Genomic DNA, 19267 nt, shown 5'->3' on the forward strand with positions numbered 1-19267 from the left:
GGTTCTTTTCGTAGCAGGAAAAGGTCTAGGACACATGTCTATTTTGAGCGTGACATTTTGTCAAAATTCAATTATACGTACACATACCTACCTGCTTTCATTGACACATGCTCGTGACTTGGTCATTTTGCTTTGGAAAAGACACGCCTCAGCCCACGTCGCTGGTACCGCGGCATGCAACGTTCGGTAGGTCATGAGTTTTTACGCATTTTTATTCAAATTGAATTTCTAAATCGGACCAGAGAAAGTCAAGGTGTTTTTTTTTATTTTCAAGTAACAACAATTGGATGGCTTTTATTTTGATTAGTAAGCGTTTCAAAATGCATTAATTTACATCATCGTTTGCAAATGCCGGGGGTTTTGCTGTTGTATACAAAGGAACCTGCTCTGAGCTGGATGCTATCTGATGACCGTCGGCATGCGAGGATAAGCTATGCTCTCGCACTTCGACCTCCTGTTCAGTTTCGATCGGTCGGGAAACAATGATTCTTCGAATATTGACAGTTCTGCTGCTTTCCTTTGAATTGTACGGTGCTGGCGTTGCCGATAGAACTCGACTTCTTACGTAGGTGTTGATGAGATTGCTGGAAGTGTCGGTATTCGGTCCATATCCAACCTCAGAAATGGAATCGCGCTCCGATAGGAGTTTTATAAATTGTTCCTGATTTGAACGCGCTTGGTCTGCTGAGACGCCTGAGTTTGAGATGACAACTCGTGACGAAGACGCACTGGTTTCACTGAAATCGGCATTGCTGGAACGAGACAGCGATCGAGGTTGGCTTTCGACAATGATCGCTTGTGATTGATTGTTCTCTTGTGCGGAGAAACGTGCATTGGTATCCAAATTTTCTGGAGCAGCTTGGTCTGCAACCTGTGGTTTCTCAGTGGTCGATGATACTGTTATGTTTTCCTCCTCACTCGCTATACTTTGGTGAGTAGCTTCGGTGGCATAGGTGATGGCAATATCACCGCGCTTCGGCAAATCTTCAACATCGTTATCTTCACATTTTCTGTACTTGGCTGGAGTTGTGGAGTAATGTTGAGAGCTCTCAGTTGAAGATATTTCATGTAATGTACGGGCACCGCTGCGGGCCTCAATTACTACTGAGTCGTCATAATCTAAGCCGCCATCGCTTGTTGGTGTTTCGACTGTTGTAGATGCTGGGGTTGTCACCACCTGTACCGGGTATGTTACCTGATGGGGAGGTCTAAAGGTTGTGACCGTGGATGGTATAGAATGCACTGGAAAATAAACCGGTTGCACCTGATTCACATAAACTGGGGTTTGTACTGGAGGTACAACAACCGGGTGGCCTACGTGGCCTGTGTTACTGCCATGTATTATCACGGGATGTGGAACGAGCGCTGGAGTATGCTGCACCGGTGTCTGGTGATAAACGGTATTGGTTTGTATAATTTGGGGTTTCTGTGTTATAGTCGCCTCAGTGGTCACGGCGTGATCATAGCCGTAACTGCCACCTCCGATTTCATGTTTTGTTTGAATTGTTTTAGTTTTAACACCGGTTTCAGTTCGAGATACTGGATGTTCTAGCTCTACCAGCGCACTTCCAACCGGCCGGATTATAACTCTCTCTTCTATATCGTAGAATTGGTTTTGAATTGCAGGTCTTCGCACTTTATATTTGCGAGATTTAATTACATGAATAGGGGATTCCGTACTCGCTGATATTGAACCCTCTTCTCTTGTAACAGTTTTCGTGAAAGTCGTAGTAACGGGGGTCACTGGAGCAACATGAACTATCGGTGTGACCGGAGTAACAGCAGCTACAGGAACGTGTACTGGAACAGCGGTTGCAGTTGGATAATGAACTGGTTGAACCGCGGGCGTGTGATATTGGGTTACAACTGGATGAATTGGTTGCGGAGCGACTGCAGTTGGATAATGGCCTGGCTGGACGACGGAAGTGTGATATTGATGAACGGGAGGCGGTGCAACTGCTATTACAGAGGGACGTTGGGCGGCTCCATAAACCACTGGAGTTAAGGACGACTGGCCGTATGCGTGACCGTATGCGCTGAACGGGTACGGGATCGCTACAGGTTGCGGTGCCAGGTTGTAGGAGTAATATGATGGACTTCTGACCACTTGAACTGCCTGTGCTGGATATGACGATGAAGCTGCGACGGGCACCGGATATCGTACTGGACCTGCCTGCAGTCCGGCTTGGTAGTGCGTCTGACCGCTAACGTAGTTTATTCCAGCAGGATTGGCGTATGGTAACTGGACGGCTACATAGCCTGATGAGCTGAGTTTGCCACAGATGAAAAGAAGCAGCAACTGGGGAAACATTCTGGAGAGAAAAAAGTTGTTTTAAAAACGTTTTGTTAATTTGAACGAAAAATATGAATGAATCTTATCTAAGACACTGTAGATTGCCCCAATCCCGATTAAAAAAATAAATGGAGAAATTTGTAGGCGGTTAAACGATAACCATGGCCAAATCACGATTGTTCTCGGTATTCAATTAATGAAGCACGTTTTTCAGTCATTTGACATTTGCATTTACCGCGTTATATACGTTGCTTTATTTTGGCAAATTCACATAACATTTTTACATTGCACAGAGTTATTGAAGAAAACACTTGGTATGCAACTTTTGTTGATATATGAAGACATTTCTTCCAGAGACGGGTTTTGCTCCAACAATATTCAGCTTACCGCAAATATAAAAGGTTGATTTTGATCTTTCAAGTTTTAATCAATTAACAACAGATGATTCCACAACAAAAAAAATGATGAAATGTATTCATGTAACGCAATACGAATGTTATTGAAGCAAAAAAATTGAATAAAAATGCTGTTAAAATAAATGGGAACAATTTAAGCATTAAAACCCGTTTTAATCCACTTAGTAGCACGATGAGACATTTCTCATATTTGGTTTGAAGTAGTTAATCCTTCCGACTAACCTTAAACCTCTTGTATCTTGTCTTCCTTATCCATCCGGGGCCACCGTAACACCGTAAAAACATTGTTCCTAAAATCGTGAATAAAGTACCATAAATTCTGAAACATTTACGTTTTTACGTTACGAAAACTGAACTATGAACAAAAATCATGTATTTTATAATTATGTTCAATTTCGCTTCACTGACGCCCTCATAATGCTTTTATTAGTGGAAATAATTGTTTTTCTTTTGTGAAATGCAGTCACGGTTTCCGTGTCATTACCAAATAGATTTTCTGTACTTGAACTAGTTCACAACTTTATGATCATTAATCCCAGTTGACTCATGATGTTATTCATAGATTTTGGCACATTAGTTCGCAAAATCAAAACATTGTGGATATTTTCTCGTGATCTCTTTCACGAAACTCGGAATTTATTTCATGAATCCATTCAATCCTCGTGAACTAATTCGTGATACCTAATATATTAGTTACGACTTACCATTCGTGCTCCTGGAATAGTTCACAATATCATCAGGGTTCTAGCGTGACAAAAAAAAATACTTGCTTTGCATTTTTTTTTCAGAAATTTGGCGAATGGATCAAAACTTTTGTACATTATAATTTACCATTTTACTAACATTCTGTAATTTTTCCATGCTAAAATATCGACAAGCGACTCTGTTCCAAAGCTTTCTGTGAAACGTCTCTGGAAAAAACAAAAACCTACTTTCTAACCGAGGCCCGGAGGGCTGAGTGTACTATACTATTCTACTCAGTTCGACGAGTTTGGCAAATGTCTGTGTGTGCGTATGTGTGTGCATGTATGTGATTAAAAGTATGCACATCGATTACTCGGAGATGACTGAACCGATTTTTTCAAATTTAGCCTCAAATGAAAGGTACAACGTTCCCATAGGCTGCTATTAATTTTCATTTAATTCTGACTTCCGGTTCCGGAGCTACAGGTTAAAGAGTGAGGTCACGCATGAAATATTCATATCAATCGGAATCAGCATGGGATCTAAAAGATGCAAAACTTCATAAAATGTGTTCGAAAATGTTTGGATTTATAGTTTCAGCTCACTTATGCCAATCAAATCCACGTTGATCACGTTGTACATCTTCGGCGGAACCGGAAGCTTCGGGAAAGTGGTGAATTCACATCTGCTTCTCAGAAATGTCTGACTCGATTTTCAACAATTTTGTCTCAAATGAAAGCTACAGCATCCATATTGAATGCTATTAAATTTCCTTCGAGTCGAAGTTCTGGTTCCTGTATTACGGGTTGAAGTATGCGGCCACATGCGAAATCCCCATATAAACTGGTATAGTCAATATATGTATGGGTCATTCCACGCGAAGTGATCAAGGCACATGGATTTTTATATGAGAAAAATCGAGTTTTTCCCTTCAAATCGGTGTATCTCAGGATGCGCTCAAATTATATTGAGATTATAGGTGTTTTTTATGTAAAAATATCTGTGGAACACGATGGCATTAGAATTTTCAAAATTACAATATAGGGTAGACGAGCCCTTATTCATCTCATTAGTCGGGATATCACACTCTTTCGCGGATAACTCGGCTTTCAGTGATTGGAATGCTCTTAAATCGGTATCAACATCTTTGCTTCGTTCCTAAGAAGCAGTACAATAAAAAATCTCGCCTGGAAAATGTAAAATACTCCGGTTTGAGCGAAGCGAAAAGTCGAGTACAACGCACCCTTATTCGTCCTACCATTTGAGCCAATGCGTTGAATAGAGAGAGCAGATACTGCTCTAACTAATGTGTTCAAATGGGTAGGATGAATAGAGGTGCTAAGATGAATTAGGGCACAGTAACCCTATATATATATATATATATTGAGAGAAAAATTAACTGTTATCATTTAACTAAAAAATCGCATAGTTGGCAGCACAGCTGCCAAAAATAAATATTTTATCTAGACTCCTTGAACAATTTTCTTAAAAAACCATCTTGCGGTTTGATTCTAGAGTAAATTGAATCGGAGTCAAGGGTATTGGTAATAAGTCAAAACGTGGGGTGCTTCCATGGCCCGAAGGGTGGTTCGATTGACACAAAAATTTGGGTTTTTATATATTGGCCCTAGATCAATGTTTTTCAACCGGGGGTGAATTCACCCCAGGGGTACGTCAGATTATGAATTATTTCGGGTAAATTTCAACTTGTTATCCTAATATTTCCATCGAAATATTGACTTTATAATATAGAGACAATAATTCGATGGAAATATTAGAATCACAAGTCAAAATTTACCCGTAATAAATCATAATCTGACGTACCCCTGGGGGCGAATTCACCCCCGGTTGAAAAACACTGCTCTAGTTGAACAATTCCTCCAAATTTGGTTCAAATCCATGAAGGTCGATTTCATGCTTGCATCTTTTTTGAACACTTCGCGTGGAACAACCCACATAAATAATGCAAAAATAATTAAAATGAGTAACAAATTGCTTGAAATTGTTGGCCGACATTCTTATACCATTCGACTCAGTTCGTCGAGTTCGAGAAACGTGTGTATACGTATGTGTGTATGTTTGTGTGTCACGAACAATTTGGTGTGGCATCACCTCTCCCCCTTGCTGTTAAACCTCCACCTTTCACCTCCTTGGCCACCCTCGCACCCGCATTAGGGCATTGAAAAAAACACTTATTTTTGAATTCTACATGGCTTCCTATTGTGACAAATGGCAAAGTAAGCTCAGATGCCAAATTTGATATTATTTGGACGATTTTAGACCTCCGCCAACTTTACTTGACACTAGTTTCTGACATTGGCACTATGGAAAAATATGTACCTACACATGAGGAATGTCAAAAAATCTAATGCATCGGAATATTGCCGGTAGCGAATCTACTTCTATTTTGTTTCACAGGATTTTTCTCGTTCAACAAGGTGCATTTAATAAAATTTTATTGAAAAATAATAGAGATATACGCACAAGAAGACGATAAAATTTAATATGAGATGAAATGCCCTAGAACCCCAACTTATCGTATTCTAACATAGATTGCAAAGGTTCCGTTCGATTCCTGAGATGTTTTCACATTAGAAAAACTGCAAAATATGTATGATTCGCAGCATAAAGCATAATAGTTATTGGAAATAGGAGGCTTTTAGGACCCAAAATTCCAGCTTCCCGTATTTTTGTGTAAAGAAAATATTCCCATTGAAACGCTAAGAATGAGAAACAAAGGTATGAAGTGTAGTTTACCGAGTGCTACTTCCCATAGTACCAATGTCAATAACTTCAAGCGATCTGGGCGGGGTCTGATATTGTCCAAATGTTGTAAAATGTGACATCTGAGCTTACTTTGACATTTGTCGTAATATGAAAGGGGGGGGGGGGCACTTCGAGATTTAAAAAAAAAATTGCGGTGCCCTAACCCGCATTCCCTTCATCCACCACACATACGCAACTAAAATAAAAAACTTCTGACGCATCCTTCACTCTCACTCTACTAACTCCCAACCCCCTTCCTTTCCAAACCCATTCCCCCAGCATTTCGAAATATGATCACATGAAGATAACATTGAACTTATGCTGATTATACTTTTTTGTTTAAAGTGTATAAGCGTCGACCTTCACGATAATCGTGGGATACATACGTGCTTAGTGTAATAAGAATGTAATAGACATTTCCACAATTATATTGAACATAACCAGCTAATGAATCATAGTTTTTCGTGGAAAACAGCATTTTTTTTAAATGAGTAAAAACCCCTTAATTTAAAATTTATCTCGGGTTAGATATTTTTTGCATAGAAGCTGTATGCAAAGTTTGAAATAAATCAATGTTACTAATAAACAACGCAAATCTTCTCGTGTTCATGATTGAGAAAGACACAATTGCACCGCTAGGTGGATTAAAACAGGTTTTTCCAGATATATTTCACAAAAAGTTTCGCCAAAGAGTCGCTTGTAGTTATTTTTGCATGGGAAAATTACAGAATGTTATTGAAATGATACTCCTCCCATTAAATAATTCATTGACTCATCTTTTTTTAAAAAAATATGAACAAAATGGTGGGCATTCGAACAAAAACATGTTCTTTTTCTTCAAAAAATCGTTTTTAATTGCATTAACAAAGTACTTAGAATTAAAGTTTTCCGGAAAAAATTGGACAAAGACTAAATAGATTAATAAGTTCTTAAACGAAAAAAAGTAATGGGATTGCTTGAGCGGTTCTTGAGATATCCATGGTACCGACTTTAAAGTCAATTTTAAGGAAAATACGATTAAAGTGATCACAATTACCAAAAATTCTCTATTTTGCTTACTTCAGTAAGCTTTCTCTATTTTTCTTACTTCAGGAATAAATTTTTAAAAACAGTTACTTCAGCTTTTGAAAATTTATTCCCAAAATATTCATATTTCAATATATGTAAAAAGAAAGAAATCGATTTGATTTAGGAAAATGAAACTCCTATACCCTCTCTAAACGGTTTTTTCCAACGTGCAGAAAAATCTTCCAAGGGAACCAATTGGTTCAAAATTATTTTATAGGTACAAATAGTGCTCTTGCACATTTAATATGATTATAGGAAGCCCGTCCCATAAGATTCAACAGATGTTGAGGATTTCTTCTTTCCGACGCTGACAAGTACGTCTTCATCAGAGAAGCTATGTTACCTAAGCTCATCACATCGCACGTATGATCACGAAAATAGCATATCACTTCAAATGAAGTAACCGACACCCTCGAATAATGTTGCAGAAACACCTCTCAGATGTCACTGGGAGGCGATGAAAGACTAACTGGAAGAAAACTTTTTTCCTTACATTATTTGAGTACCAGAAGCATTTTGTGTGTTATTTAGAGTCAATTTTAGTGTTAAACATTGACCATAGAGCCATTAGAATCCCACTAGGAAAATCGCGTACCTTGAAAAACTACAATCAAGATTACAACATCTCCTTGTTTCAGCGTAGTCGTTGTGTTCTAGAAGCATCTACAGTGTAGGACAAAACAATAAGACCACCTAATACAAAATTCAAAAGTAGTAATTTTCTATACCTATTTTATTTCCTAGAATATCTAGTTATTTTGACGCCAATTAATTGATTTACTATTGCTTTTATGAATAAAAAAAATAAAAAAAGAAATTGTATTTGATCTTCGAAAAAACAGCGACCAAACAATAACCCCACTTTACAGCGCTACTGTAAAAATAACTTGAATGAGTTAATGATCCAGTCTAAAGATTCTCATATGTATTTGTTAGTATAGCCCTTATTTGTGATTGATTATGGGAATCTGTCCGACCTTGACGTGGCCATAGTGCGACATGTAGTAATTAGGATGGCGGACCATACTCCTTCGATATTTCTCCACTGTTCTTCTTTATTTCGTTGTTTTTCATGGTGAATTGATTTTTGAACGATAACTTAACAATAAACTTTTATTTGGATTAAGAACCGGAAATTGAGCTAGTCACTTCATTATGCAGATGGGATAGTCATCTTACCAGTTGTTAAAGGTGCGAGCGGTATTATTCAGGTTCATTATCATTGCGTATCGTTGCATTGTGATGACGATTTTGGCGGATTGCATGTTTCACAGCTGATTATCTAACAAGAGTTGCTAAGGTGACGATAAGTAGAAATTCTTAGCAATTCGACCCATATTATAACCTCAATAACATGGGAGCCACCATTGTCGGCCACCCTCATCTCCATCGTTCACGGAGAAGAATGAAGGATAGGGTAGACAAGAAGTGATTTAGAGATTTAGAAGGGTTAAGTCTAGGATTCGCTCTGAGCAAGCGATGTGACTTGCAAAGCTAAACTGGTCTTCGAGTACACGGCAAAACGAAAAGAAAAGATTTTGATTTGTTTTTGAGTTTTTTAAACTCTGGGCAGCCAGCTACAGAGAGTAAGTAAATGTTTTAAACAAAGGCCAGTGGCGTAGCCAGGGGGTTTAAGAGTTAACCCCCAAAATTAGTTGGATTTGAAAAAAACAAATTCATTGATGTTGACTAATGTAATTAAGTATTGCACAATAATAATTTTGGAAGTAATTTCTCTGACCGCTACATTAAGAACCTATTGTTTTAAGCATCATGGGAACTTTTGTAAAATTGTGGGAATTGTATCTTGTAACGTATTTCTTAGCCAAGGTCCCATAGTTATCAAATAATCTTAAGGTCTTTCTTGAAGAGATTCTCCGAAATCGGGATTTAGGGACAATGATTCGAATGGAAAGCGCAGTTTGATGTTTATAAACATAAACGTGCTCACCGAAAAATTGTATACATTTCATTATTTGCTAAAAATGTAAGGGAAAGTGAGGACACTTAATCCTTGATGATATTTGATTACCTGGCCATATATCCTAATATATACAGTTATCACAATATAAGAAAAAATGAAGTGTTTGGTCGTTTATGATGTTTAAAAAGCAAATCTGATGCATTACATTTGGTTTGGAAAAGTTATATAATATTTTAGAAAATATGTGTTTAAATCCATCTCGAAGATTTTTCTTTTCTTGATCAAATTTTTTGAACGGTTGTATGAGATCGTCGAACTAATTATTTATGAATATTTTCAAGTACGATTACTTTCTAAGTAGTTTTACCTGGAAAACACGCTTTTCGAAAAAAAAGTTCACAGTACATACAAAAAAAATTAATTTTGTTCACCTCATGAAACTGGTATCTTTGATCCCTGTAAAACTGGGTATTCTTGATCCCTATCATTAGTTCTCTTACTTTCGAAATTGATAGAAATAGAAAAATATCGTTCTTTTAACGTACCTGGCACTCTTAATTGGGCTAAAATGTTTTTACCGTGAACAAATGATGGCATAAGGTATTAAAGGTTGAAAAGGCCAGTTAAAAAACACTGATTTACCGCAAATACTTGTCTTGACTTTCTACTGTGGCTAAAGTTTTACGTGCATCTAAAAAGCAAGTCTTATTAATCAATTTGTCAGGATAGATGATTAGCTGAACTTTCGTGTCTACAGGTCATAGTGTGCTTTGTTTCTTTAGCCCTAGTAGGCTGAGGATCAAGTTGCCACACGTTTTTACAAAAACCTCGTTTTGGCATGATTTTCAAAATTGTTCATATTACTGACAGAACATAGTGTTCGGGTTTACATATTATCCATAGCTCTTACAATTCGAATTGACTACAAGATAACGTATTTTGCAATTGAAATTCTTATTTCATTGAAATGTTACGAGAAAAAACAAAAGTGGGATCAAGCGTACCCACTCTCTCCTATTTGTTTGAGAATGCGTAGAGTTGAGACAAAAACTTATTGTGATTAACAGCGACAAAAAGATTTTGGAAGGTGGAAGGAAAATGATGGAAAATGACGTTTTCCGGTTGACTTAAGCGGATCAGGATCGGTTTTTATGGGCATTTATTTTTTTTGAATTTTCGATTATACAAAAAGTCTCTAAACGCAGCATTGTAAATAATAGGGTGATGAGCCTATTTTCACCATACTAAGCAAGGTGCCTCACTAATTCGGGAATTTCTTGCCTTACAATCAATGGAATGCGTAAAAATTAACATCAACCGCTTTGCCGTTGATTAGAATCAACCGTTGTTAAGAACCAATATAAACACAAATGCGTTGAAAACAGTAAAATTCTCGTGTTTGAGCACAATGAAAACTCGAATCGAGTGCCCCTATTGTTGCGCTACCATTTGACTCAATGCGTTGAACAAAGATGGCAGACACTGCTCTAACCAACGGCTTCAAATGTGTAGGGTGATAATAGAAACATGGCGCAAATAGGCTCATCACCCTAATAATTTCAAAACATTTCAAGTTAGTGGGTATTAATGATGCACATTTGAGCGTTGAATTGAATGGAGTGATAAATTTTTGTGTATGAGGACTCGTTCTAAAGTTGTGAGCTTTAATAGTGAAGAAAAGTAAAATTAATGTTCGAAAACATTTTTTACGGTCAGGATCACATTATTTCGAAACTGTCAATTTTGTATGTTTAGTATCTTTGAAGATTATTACAACTTAAAGCAGCACCTTATCTAAATAAATAATTTTGACGGCCAATACTACTAGAAGTAATTATAAAAAATTTACTCTTCAAACAAATTTAGTTCGAGATTTCATGTCTTCAGCAAAGTTTTCAAAAATGCTTCTTCAAACAAATTTATTGAATGAAGCGGTCAGTCGATTGTCTTGTAGGCAGCTCAGCTGGGTTCGATTTCCAACCTTCGTAAGTCATGTTGGAATTTTTTCTAACCTGAACAAATAGCCAGACTCTAAGGTTAAAGTTTCTAAAATCAAAATGAACAAAAAACTTGGCTTAGAACATTCCATAACTTGTTATGTTATGTTTGTGTTACTTCTTGTTTATGTTAAGTTATGTATTACTTCGAGGTTGTTAAAACTCTGAAGTTAATGCTTTCGAAATTATGTGATCTTTACAGTTAGAAAAGTTTTCGAACATTTATTCCACTTTAAAAGTGCACTTTGTATTTTCACCCTTTGACTTAATTAACATATTATAAAAGAAATGGAAAAAGGCATCTGCTGAGTAATTTTGTTTCTGAACTTTCTACAATTTATCAAACTTACATAAAATTTGACCTTCGAAAAATCAACAATTTTCATCAAACCACCTCCCCCCCAAACCAAATTCTTGGCTACACCACTAACAAAGGCCATTGGAACTCCAAACAACCGGCTGTGAGAGTATTACCTACAAAAGCTAATCTTATCTGCGATATTCGCCGGATCACTATTTACTGCAACTGTATTTAGACAGATTGCGTTATTTCAACTCTACGATTCATTTGAAGGGTGGATGTACGGACTGCGCCCTTGGTTGAGTGGTAAGCGTAACCGCCACTCATCCCAGTTGGTCTGGGTTCAATCCCAGCTGAGGTCGTTGAGATTTTTCTGAGGTGAAAATTTCTGTGGTCACGTCTTCCTTCGAAAGGGAAGTAAAGCTAAGCTATTGGTCCCAGGTCCATGAGTTGATGGACTGATATCTAGTTACTAACTAACATTCTCCTCCCGTGATACTTATGGGGAGTGTGCAGTAGTATATACGGACTAGCATTCCTTCCTTTTCCTTCCGCGACCTATGTTCGGACCTGGCCGGCGCTGGAATTGATCAATAAACACTTTAGCATTACCAGCAGTTGCACATTGAAAGATGTTTTTCACTAAGCTATTTCGCTATTTCCGGAGAAAATCATGAGAAAAGCAGTACACGATGGCTTTGGGAACACACATTCCAGCGGAAGTAATTCCCAGGAGAAATTTGTTTTATCGAAAATCTCGAAATATCAACGAATTCACAAAAACAAATAAATAAATATTTGTGTATGGTTCATGTTATTTATTTTGTAAGCGTTTATTGAAGTATCTTTATTATAAAATTGCCAAAAATAAACTAAAACCTTCGCGAAACATATCTCTCTGACTTTCACTTCGTGACGCTAATGGTTGATATTCGGCTTTGAACTACCAGACCCCCCGGACTTATACGTGTTCAAATGTCAAGTAAGCGTATTTTCCTCAATTTAATCGTCATGAGTCCGACGCGGTACCCGGGTACCTTTTTAGGTTTCAATTAATGAAATTCCTACGATTTATGCATAGCAGGAAGTTGGAACTTTGTGACATCTTAGAACTTCACTAAGTCAAGCTTTTGGGTTAATAATATTGTTGATATAGTAAGGGGGGAGTTAGGAGGGGCTCCTGAATTTTTTACTACGTAACAGGCCGACGTGGATACCCGGGTATCCACAAAACTGAAATGCCAATAACTAAGGTAATTTCCAACCGATTTTGATGCTTTTGGGTTTTTTGAATTCAGGAACTCATCCGTTTTTGGACTTGGTAAAAAGGTTACTTCATTCGGTTCGCGGGAATCCGGATTTCCGGAAGCAGGTTCCAGAACTGAGATACTATTTGTGAATTTCAATGGAATACTAGCAATATGGGTATCAAAATTCTTGGAATTGCATCAGTAGGCTGTATCTCGTGGTTTTGGAACCATTTGGTGATTTGACCCCGGAACGAACATCCCGGAGCAGGTTCCCGTGGGGCCGTGAGTGGCCATTCCATTCCAATTCCATTTTTTTAATTTCCATAGCGTGCCGTAACAAAAAATATCAGACTTCCAAAACAATTTGAAGAGTTTTGATATTCATATTGCTAGGATATTATTAAAATTTACAAATCATACCCTAGTACTGGAACATTACCCCCGGAAAATCCGGATTACCAAGCACCAGATACATTCATCCGGTTCAATTTTACAAATCAAAAAGTGGACGAGTTCCTGAATCCAAAAAATATGAAAGTGTCCAAATCTGAGAAAGGAAGCCATAGTTATGAGCATTTCAATTTGTGGGTACCCGGGTACCCACGTTGGCCTGTTAAAGGTGTTTTTTTGTTGGACACATAACAGTTAAATCGAAATCGTTTCAAACTTTATTAAGTGTTTTAATACTTTATAATGAACGAATTGTCGTGAGTTTTTGTTTTTAACATAAAAAAATGAAAAAATGCAAGCGTTTTTCTGTTCTGGCGGTTATACGACTTTAAATATTCACCCTTCAAGTGAGAACTAGTTTCAAATCAAACATTTCATTGTCACGAGACGAATTTTATATCAGATAAACAAAAATTCACTTCAATCGACACTCAACTGCATAAAACTTGCAAATGCATAAAACGGATTAACTTTTTTTAATTGTGATAACTCCAGTTTAGCTACACCTTATTCAATATCCTCGACATACTCTGAAATCATTATTTATTAGTCACTAAAAATACTTTTACAGTGGCTTTATTATCGATTATACGGAAAACATATAAAATTTATTTCTGTGAGGGAGACCGCAAAATAATGTCTGTCACTCACATCAACTAGTGGAATTCGTTTTTACATGAGAACTTTACATTTAAACAAGACCAAAATCATTATTATTTTTTTCATTTGCATACTACAAGTTGCAAAACAACCAAGCATCTTTACATTTGAAACATTGAAAAGACGAACTTAAGATATAAAACATTGATTGAAGAAAAAGGGATAACGAATATGTAAAAGTTGGTCACCAGTAATAATACTATAAACAGCTAGCAAAGCACCATAAAACACAATATGTTGTAGTTGTTAAAAAACTTCAGATACGGAATCGATCCGAGTATTGTGAAGCGTCATGGACGAGCAAAACAAATTCCACCTTCAACATCCCAAGCTAGTCTCACTGCACTTGAACTGCTCTGTTCTGTTCCGGCAATCCGCATCCGATGTCGGTGATACATTCTACGGTTAGACCACATTAGGACGAAACTATGCCAGTAATGCCACTGCCACCCTACGTATGAGTGCACTATGATACCTTCAACTGCCACTGAGCACAAAACTTACTTGACGCTAGTGATGCCTAACGCATCGATGGGAGTGACGATTGAGCGTTTTAAACGCGAGCACCGAAAACGAACTGATTGTAGCAGCATAATTTGCTCTGCTTTTTATAGATTTGCACCTTTTGTGTGCGTCGCGAGGATCGCCAATTTCAAGTTGGCGAGAAGCGTACGTCGGAAGGTAACCTACGAAGCGACACTGAACGGTGCTCTGCCATGCTGTGAGAATTTCATAGGGTGGGGTGGTATATACCAAAATTGTCACAGCTCAAAATTGAGTCAGAATTCATGAAATGATTCTGGAAAATATTGCGACGATTGGAGAGGAATATAATCCCTGGTACCAGTGTGCAAGGAGCGGTTGAATTTCTCATAATGTCGAAAACAGGAACAACCACTTTGTTCGTAAACTTAGAGATGTCATTTCGTTCTTGGGTTACAATCATAAAACATTAAGTTTTCGTTTTAACTGACTAAGGATGAGCCATGTTTGGGCCTGTACAATATGAACGATATATTTGCTTTATAGCTATAGTACTCAAATGGCAGGACGATTATGATGAAGAAAACGCAGGTAAAGCGTGGAAAAGGATAATACGAGCAAGCTGTGTCTCGACGACTGCAAGGGTAATCTTTTTTCAAAAACTCGTTTTTTCACATTTTCTGTTTCCTTATACCCTTAGAGTTAATGTAGAAACCTACTTATCCATCGAAACGTTTCGAAAAAGACCCAAAAATGAAAAAATCGCCCGAGGTTTGGGGCTCTCGGAGCTTTAAACGCTTATTTTTTACTGGTCGCCATAATTCCAACCGAACTACTTAACGGGTTACATACCTTTTTGCGTGAAAAAAATCAAGAAAGTGTGAATTTATGTTAAGGCATAAAGCAATGATTTTTTTATTCAGTTTGTTTATTTAATAGGCACAAATGCGTTAGCTTGGCGGCGCCATATTCTTTTTTTTTATTTTGAATATCTTAAAACCAAAAGGTTACAATGCACAAAAAAAATTTAATATTGAGAGGAACATTTTTACAACTATCTTAAACTAAAAATACGATTCGATATACAAGATTGAACAATAATTATTTTTCACCAAAAAAAATTACAGCTATCTTAAGACTAGAAAGATTGATTAATATAAAAGAAGGGGAACAAACTTTTATGAGAAATTTCACAGCTATGTTGAAACTAGGAATACAATTAGATATACAAGATGGGAAACGAAAAAAAATTTTTTGTGACAGCAGAAGGAGTTGTATCAGGAACAGGGGGAGTAGGCGAGCACGATGACGGGGAAAGAAGAACAAAACTTGCAACTTTCAGGCAAAGAGAAGAACAGTGACTTGAGTTAGAGCCTCAGGCTGGTAGATGGTAGATGCCTAGGATCGGGTGGACGACGGAGAATCCTTCAAGAGTGATCAGACCATCGATCTGCTCTCGCTTTGACTTCATTTTTGCAGGCGTGGTAAAGGTGACGGCAGTCAGATAGTGGCACTCTGGTGCTCCAAACGGAAGGACAGGGAACTTCTAAAAGCGAGAAAAAAAGGATATGGGCTAGATTACGATATTTGTCGATTTAATAAAAAGGTAGATAAGAGACATATAGGGAAAATCGCGACTTGCCAGGATATCCCGAACTGGAACATCGGGTGGTCTACCTCGGGCCCGGAGGGAATCCTTTAACTGCGATCTGGCGCCACAATACCCAGCGTATCCCCAGACAACGTGATCGATGTCGTGATAACCTTCATTACAAGCGCACCCATTACTCTCTGTGAGCCCAATACGCCGCAAATGCGCATCCAATGTGCAGTAATTGGACATAAGCCGGGACATTACACGTATGAAATCCCGACACATCCATCCCCCTGAACCAAGGTTTCGTTGATAGCCATCGTCCAAGTTCACCATTGCTCCACGAGTTTTGCCGAGTGACCTCTGATGACAAATACTGAAAAATTCGTTGAAGCAAATTGGTCTTTCGTAGATGTCACCTTCTAATGCACCCACCTTTGCTAAAGAGTCGGCCTTTGCATTACTCGGAATAAAGCAATGAGAGGGGACCCAAACAAAGGTAATCTGGTAAGATTTTTCAGATAATTTGCGCAGAGACTCACGTATCTTCCCCAGAAAATACGGGAATTGCTTTTTAGGCTTCACCACACGAAGAGGGTAGAGATAGAGCTGAGGCTGTCCGAAATGATGAAGTAGTGATCTGTGGGCAGAGTCTCTATGACGCCAAGGTTGTACTGAATAGCAGCTAATTCTGCGACGTGAACTGAAGCGGGATAATTGAGCTTGAATGAAGCGGTGATAGTATTATTGAAGATACCGAAGCCAGTGGACCCATCGAGATTTGATCCGTCAGTGTAGAACATTTTGTCACAGTCCACTTCTCGGAATTTATCATAAAATATACTGGGGATCACTTGCGGGTGTATATAATCCGGGATTCCACGAATCTCTTCCTTCATGGATGTGTCGAAGAACACAGTAGAATCAGAAGTATCTAGGAAACGGACACGGTTGGGTTTGTACGAAGAAGGATTGATGCTCTGTGCCATGTAGTCGAAGTACAAGGACATAAATCGGGTTTGAGAGTTAAGCTCGACGAGCCTCTCGAAATATTCAATCACCAACGGGTTCAAAATGTCGCTTCGGATGAGCAATCGATATAAGAGTTCCCAAAATCTATTTTTTAGCGGAAGAACGCCCGCCAGCACTTCGAGACTCATCCGAGTTGCGCCGGTTCACGCTTCCTAGAAAAGACAACCAATTCAGTTTTCTCCGTGGAGAACTCGATACCCAGCTGTAGAGCCCAAGCAGACAAATTGTCCAAGGTATCTTGCAATGGTCCTTGCAAATCGGCAGCATTGGACCCTGTAACAGAGACCACCCGTCGTCTGCAAGTTGCCTTAGCGTGCATGAATTGGCAAGACAATCGTCAAAGTCATTCACGTAAAAATTATAGAGTTAGGGACTTAGACATGAGCCCTGGGGAAGACCCATGTAGCTAAATCGCAATGTTGTTAAATCGCCATGCGAAAAGTGCATGTGCTTTTCAGACAACAGGTTTAGCAAAAAGTTATTTAAAATTGGTGAAAGACCATGCTGGTGCAGCTTCTCTGACAGAATGTTGATAGAAACTGAATCGAAAGCCCCCTTAATATCCAAGAAAACTGATGCCATCTGCTCTTTGTTAGCATAGGCCATTTGAATTTCTGTAGAAAGCAACGCAAGGCAATCGTTCGTCCCTTTGCCTTTGCGGAAGCCAAATTGTGTATCTGACAGTAAGCCATTTGCTTCAACCCAATTGTCGAGGCGAAACAAGGTAATTTTCTCAAACAACTTCCTAATACAGGACAACATTGCAATCGGTCGATACGAGTTGTGGTCGGAGGCTGGTTTTCCTGGTTTTTGGATGGCGATGACCTGCACTTGCCTCCAGTCATGAGGGACAATGTTACCCTCAAGAAACTTGTTAAATAAGTTCAACAAGCACCTTTTTGCAGTGTCAGGCAGATTCTTCAACAAGTTGAATTTGATTCTGTCTAACCCTGGGGCGTCATTGTTGCTTGATAAGAGAGCAAGTGAGAACTCTACCATCGAAAACGGTGACGATACGTTTTCTGTACCGGGACAGAGCCCGAACAGATCTTCTTGGCGAAAGCGAACATCCAACGGTTTGAATAATCCACGCTCTCGTTGGCACTGTTTCGGTTACGCATACGTCGAGCCTTACCCCAAAGAGTGCTCATCGCTGTTTCTCTCGTTACCCGCCGACGAACCGGCGCCAATAACTGCGTTTTTTAGGCTTTCATTAGACTCTTCATTCGCCTTTCTAGCGACGCGTACTGTTGATAGCTAGCGGGTAACCCGTCTTCCCTTATATGCAGTGGAGTTCTCCGCGTACAGCTCAGAACACTCTTTATCCCACCACAGGGTGGGAGACCGTCCATGGGTATTCGCGCTGGGTACTGGTTTAGTCTGAGCTTGATTCACACTGTCGAGAATCAAGCCAGCCAAAAACCTGTACTCTTCCTCCGGAGGAAGCTCTTGAGTGGATTCGATTTTAGCGGATATCGCGGTCGCGTAACTCTTCCAATCAATGTTCCGTGTGAGGTCATACGAGACATTGATTATTTCCAATGTTCTTGAACCATTAGCAATTGAAATCACGATAGGCAAATGATCGCTACCGTGGGGATCGGGGATCACCTTCCACATGTAGGGAAAAAAGAGGGTAACAGTGGAACTATGAAAACAATACGTTTTCATAGTTCCACTGTTACCCTCTTTCCCCTAATCTAACTGTAGCGATGTCGAACATAGTGATAAATCACACGGGCTCGCGCGTGCTGGTGGTGTAGGAATCCGCGTCATTTCTCCCGTGTTTAAGATGGTCATGTTGTTGCGAAAACATCACATTTTAAACTGTTTAGTAAAAATTTGAAGGAATAGATTTTCGGGAGGATACTTCTGCAATTCCACTGTAGGACAGTGATCGAATCGGTGACCTCGTTCGATGACTTAGTCATCGAAGGATACGATCGCTGCAAGGAGGGGCCATTTAGCAGTCAACTGCTTAAAAATGTTTGCACTATAGGAAGAAAATGCATCAGAATGCTTTTTAAAGGGTCAGTAACATTGAATGTTGTGAAAATTAAGTCCACTATGTCAGAAAATTTCATTAGTCCGTTACTGGACTGAGTGTCTGTTGGAAAAAAGGGGACACTTGGGGTTTTTGGTGTCCCTGAAAATGGTGAATACACCTTGTTAGGATTAAAATTTCCAAGTCCTGGAGCAAATTTCTTCGGCTTTAGTGCATCACTTCCGTTGGATTTATTGATTGTAGTTGGCGCACTTCGAGGGGACGACACCTTGGCACCCTTACGAGGCAATCTAGGGGAGGCTAGATTTCTCTTCTACCTAGATTCCCCCGGGTTAACCAAAGAT

At 38.8% G+C, this 19267-nt stretch overlaps 1 protein-coding gene across 1 annotated transcript; it reads right to left on the minus strand.

The window, feature by feature from the left end:
• Positions 1-297: 297 nt before the first annotated feature.
• LOC131681266 (uncharacterized) lies at positions 298-14399 on the minus strand. The gene is made up of 2 exons (XM_058961981.1): positions 14314-14399; positions 298-2312 (listed from the first exon to the last, which is right to left on the minus strand). The coding sequence occupies exon 2, from the start codon at positions 2309-2311 to the stop codon at positions 326-328; it is 1986 nt and encodes a 661-aa protein (XP_058817964.1). The 5' UTR covers position 2312; positions 14314-14399; the 3' UTR covers positions 298-325.
• Between the last annotated feature and the right edge of the window lie 4868 nt (positions 14400-19267).

The sequence above is a fragment of the Topomyia yanbarensis genome, chromosome 2 (genome assembly GCF_030247195.1).
Source record: "Topomyia yanbarensis strain Yona2022 chromosome 2, ASM3024719v1, whole genome shotgun sequence".
Lineage (NCBI taxonomy): Eukaryota > Metazoa > Arthropoda > Insecta > Diptera > Culicidae > Topomyia > Topomyia yanbarensis.

Bases quoted from the DNA above. Each gene is read 5' to 3' on its own strand.
- LOC131681266 (XM_058961981.1), bottom strand. From the start codon at position 2,311: ATGTTTCCCCAGTTGCTGCTTCTTTTCATCTGTGGCAAACTCAGCTCA.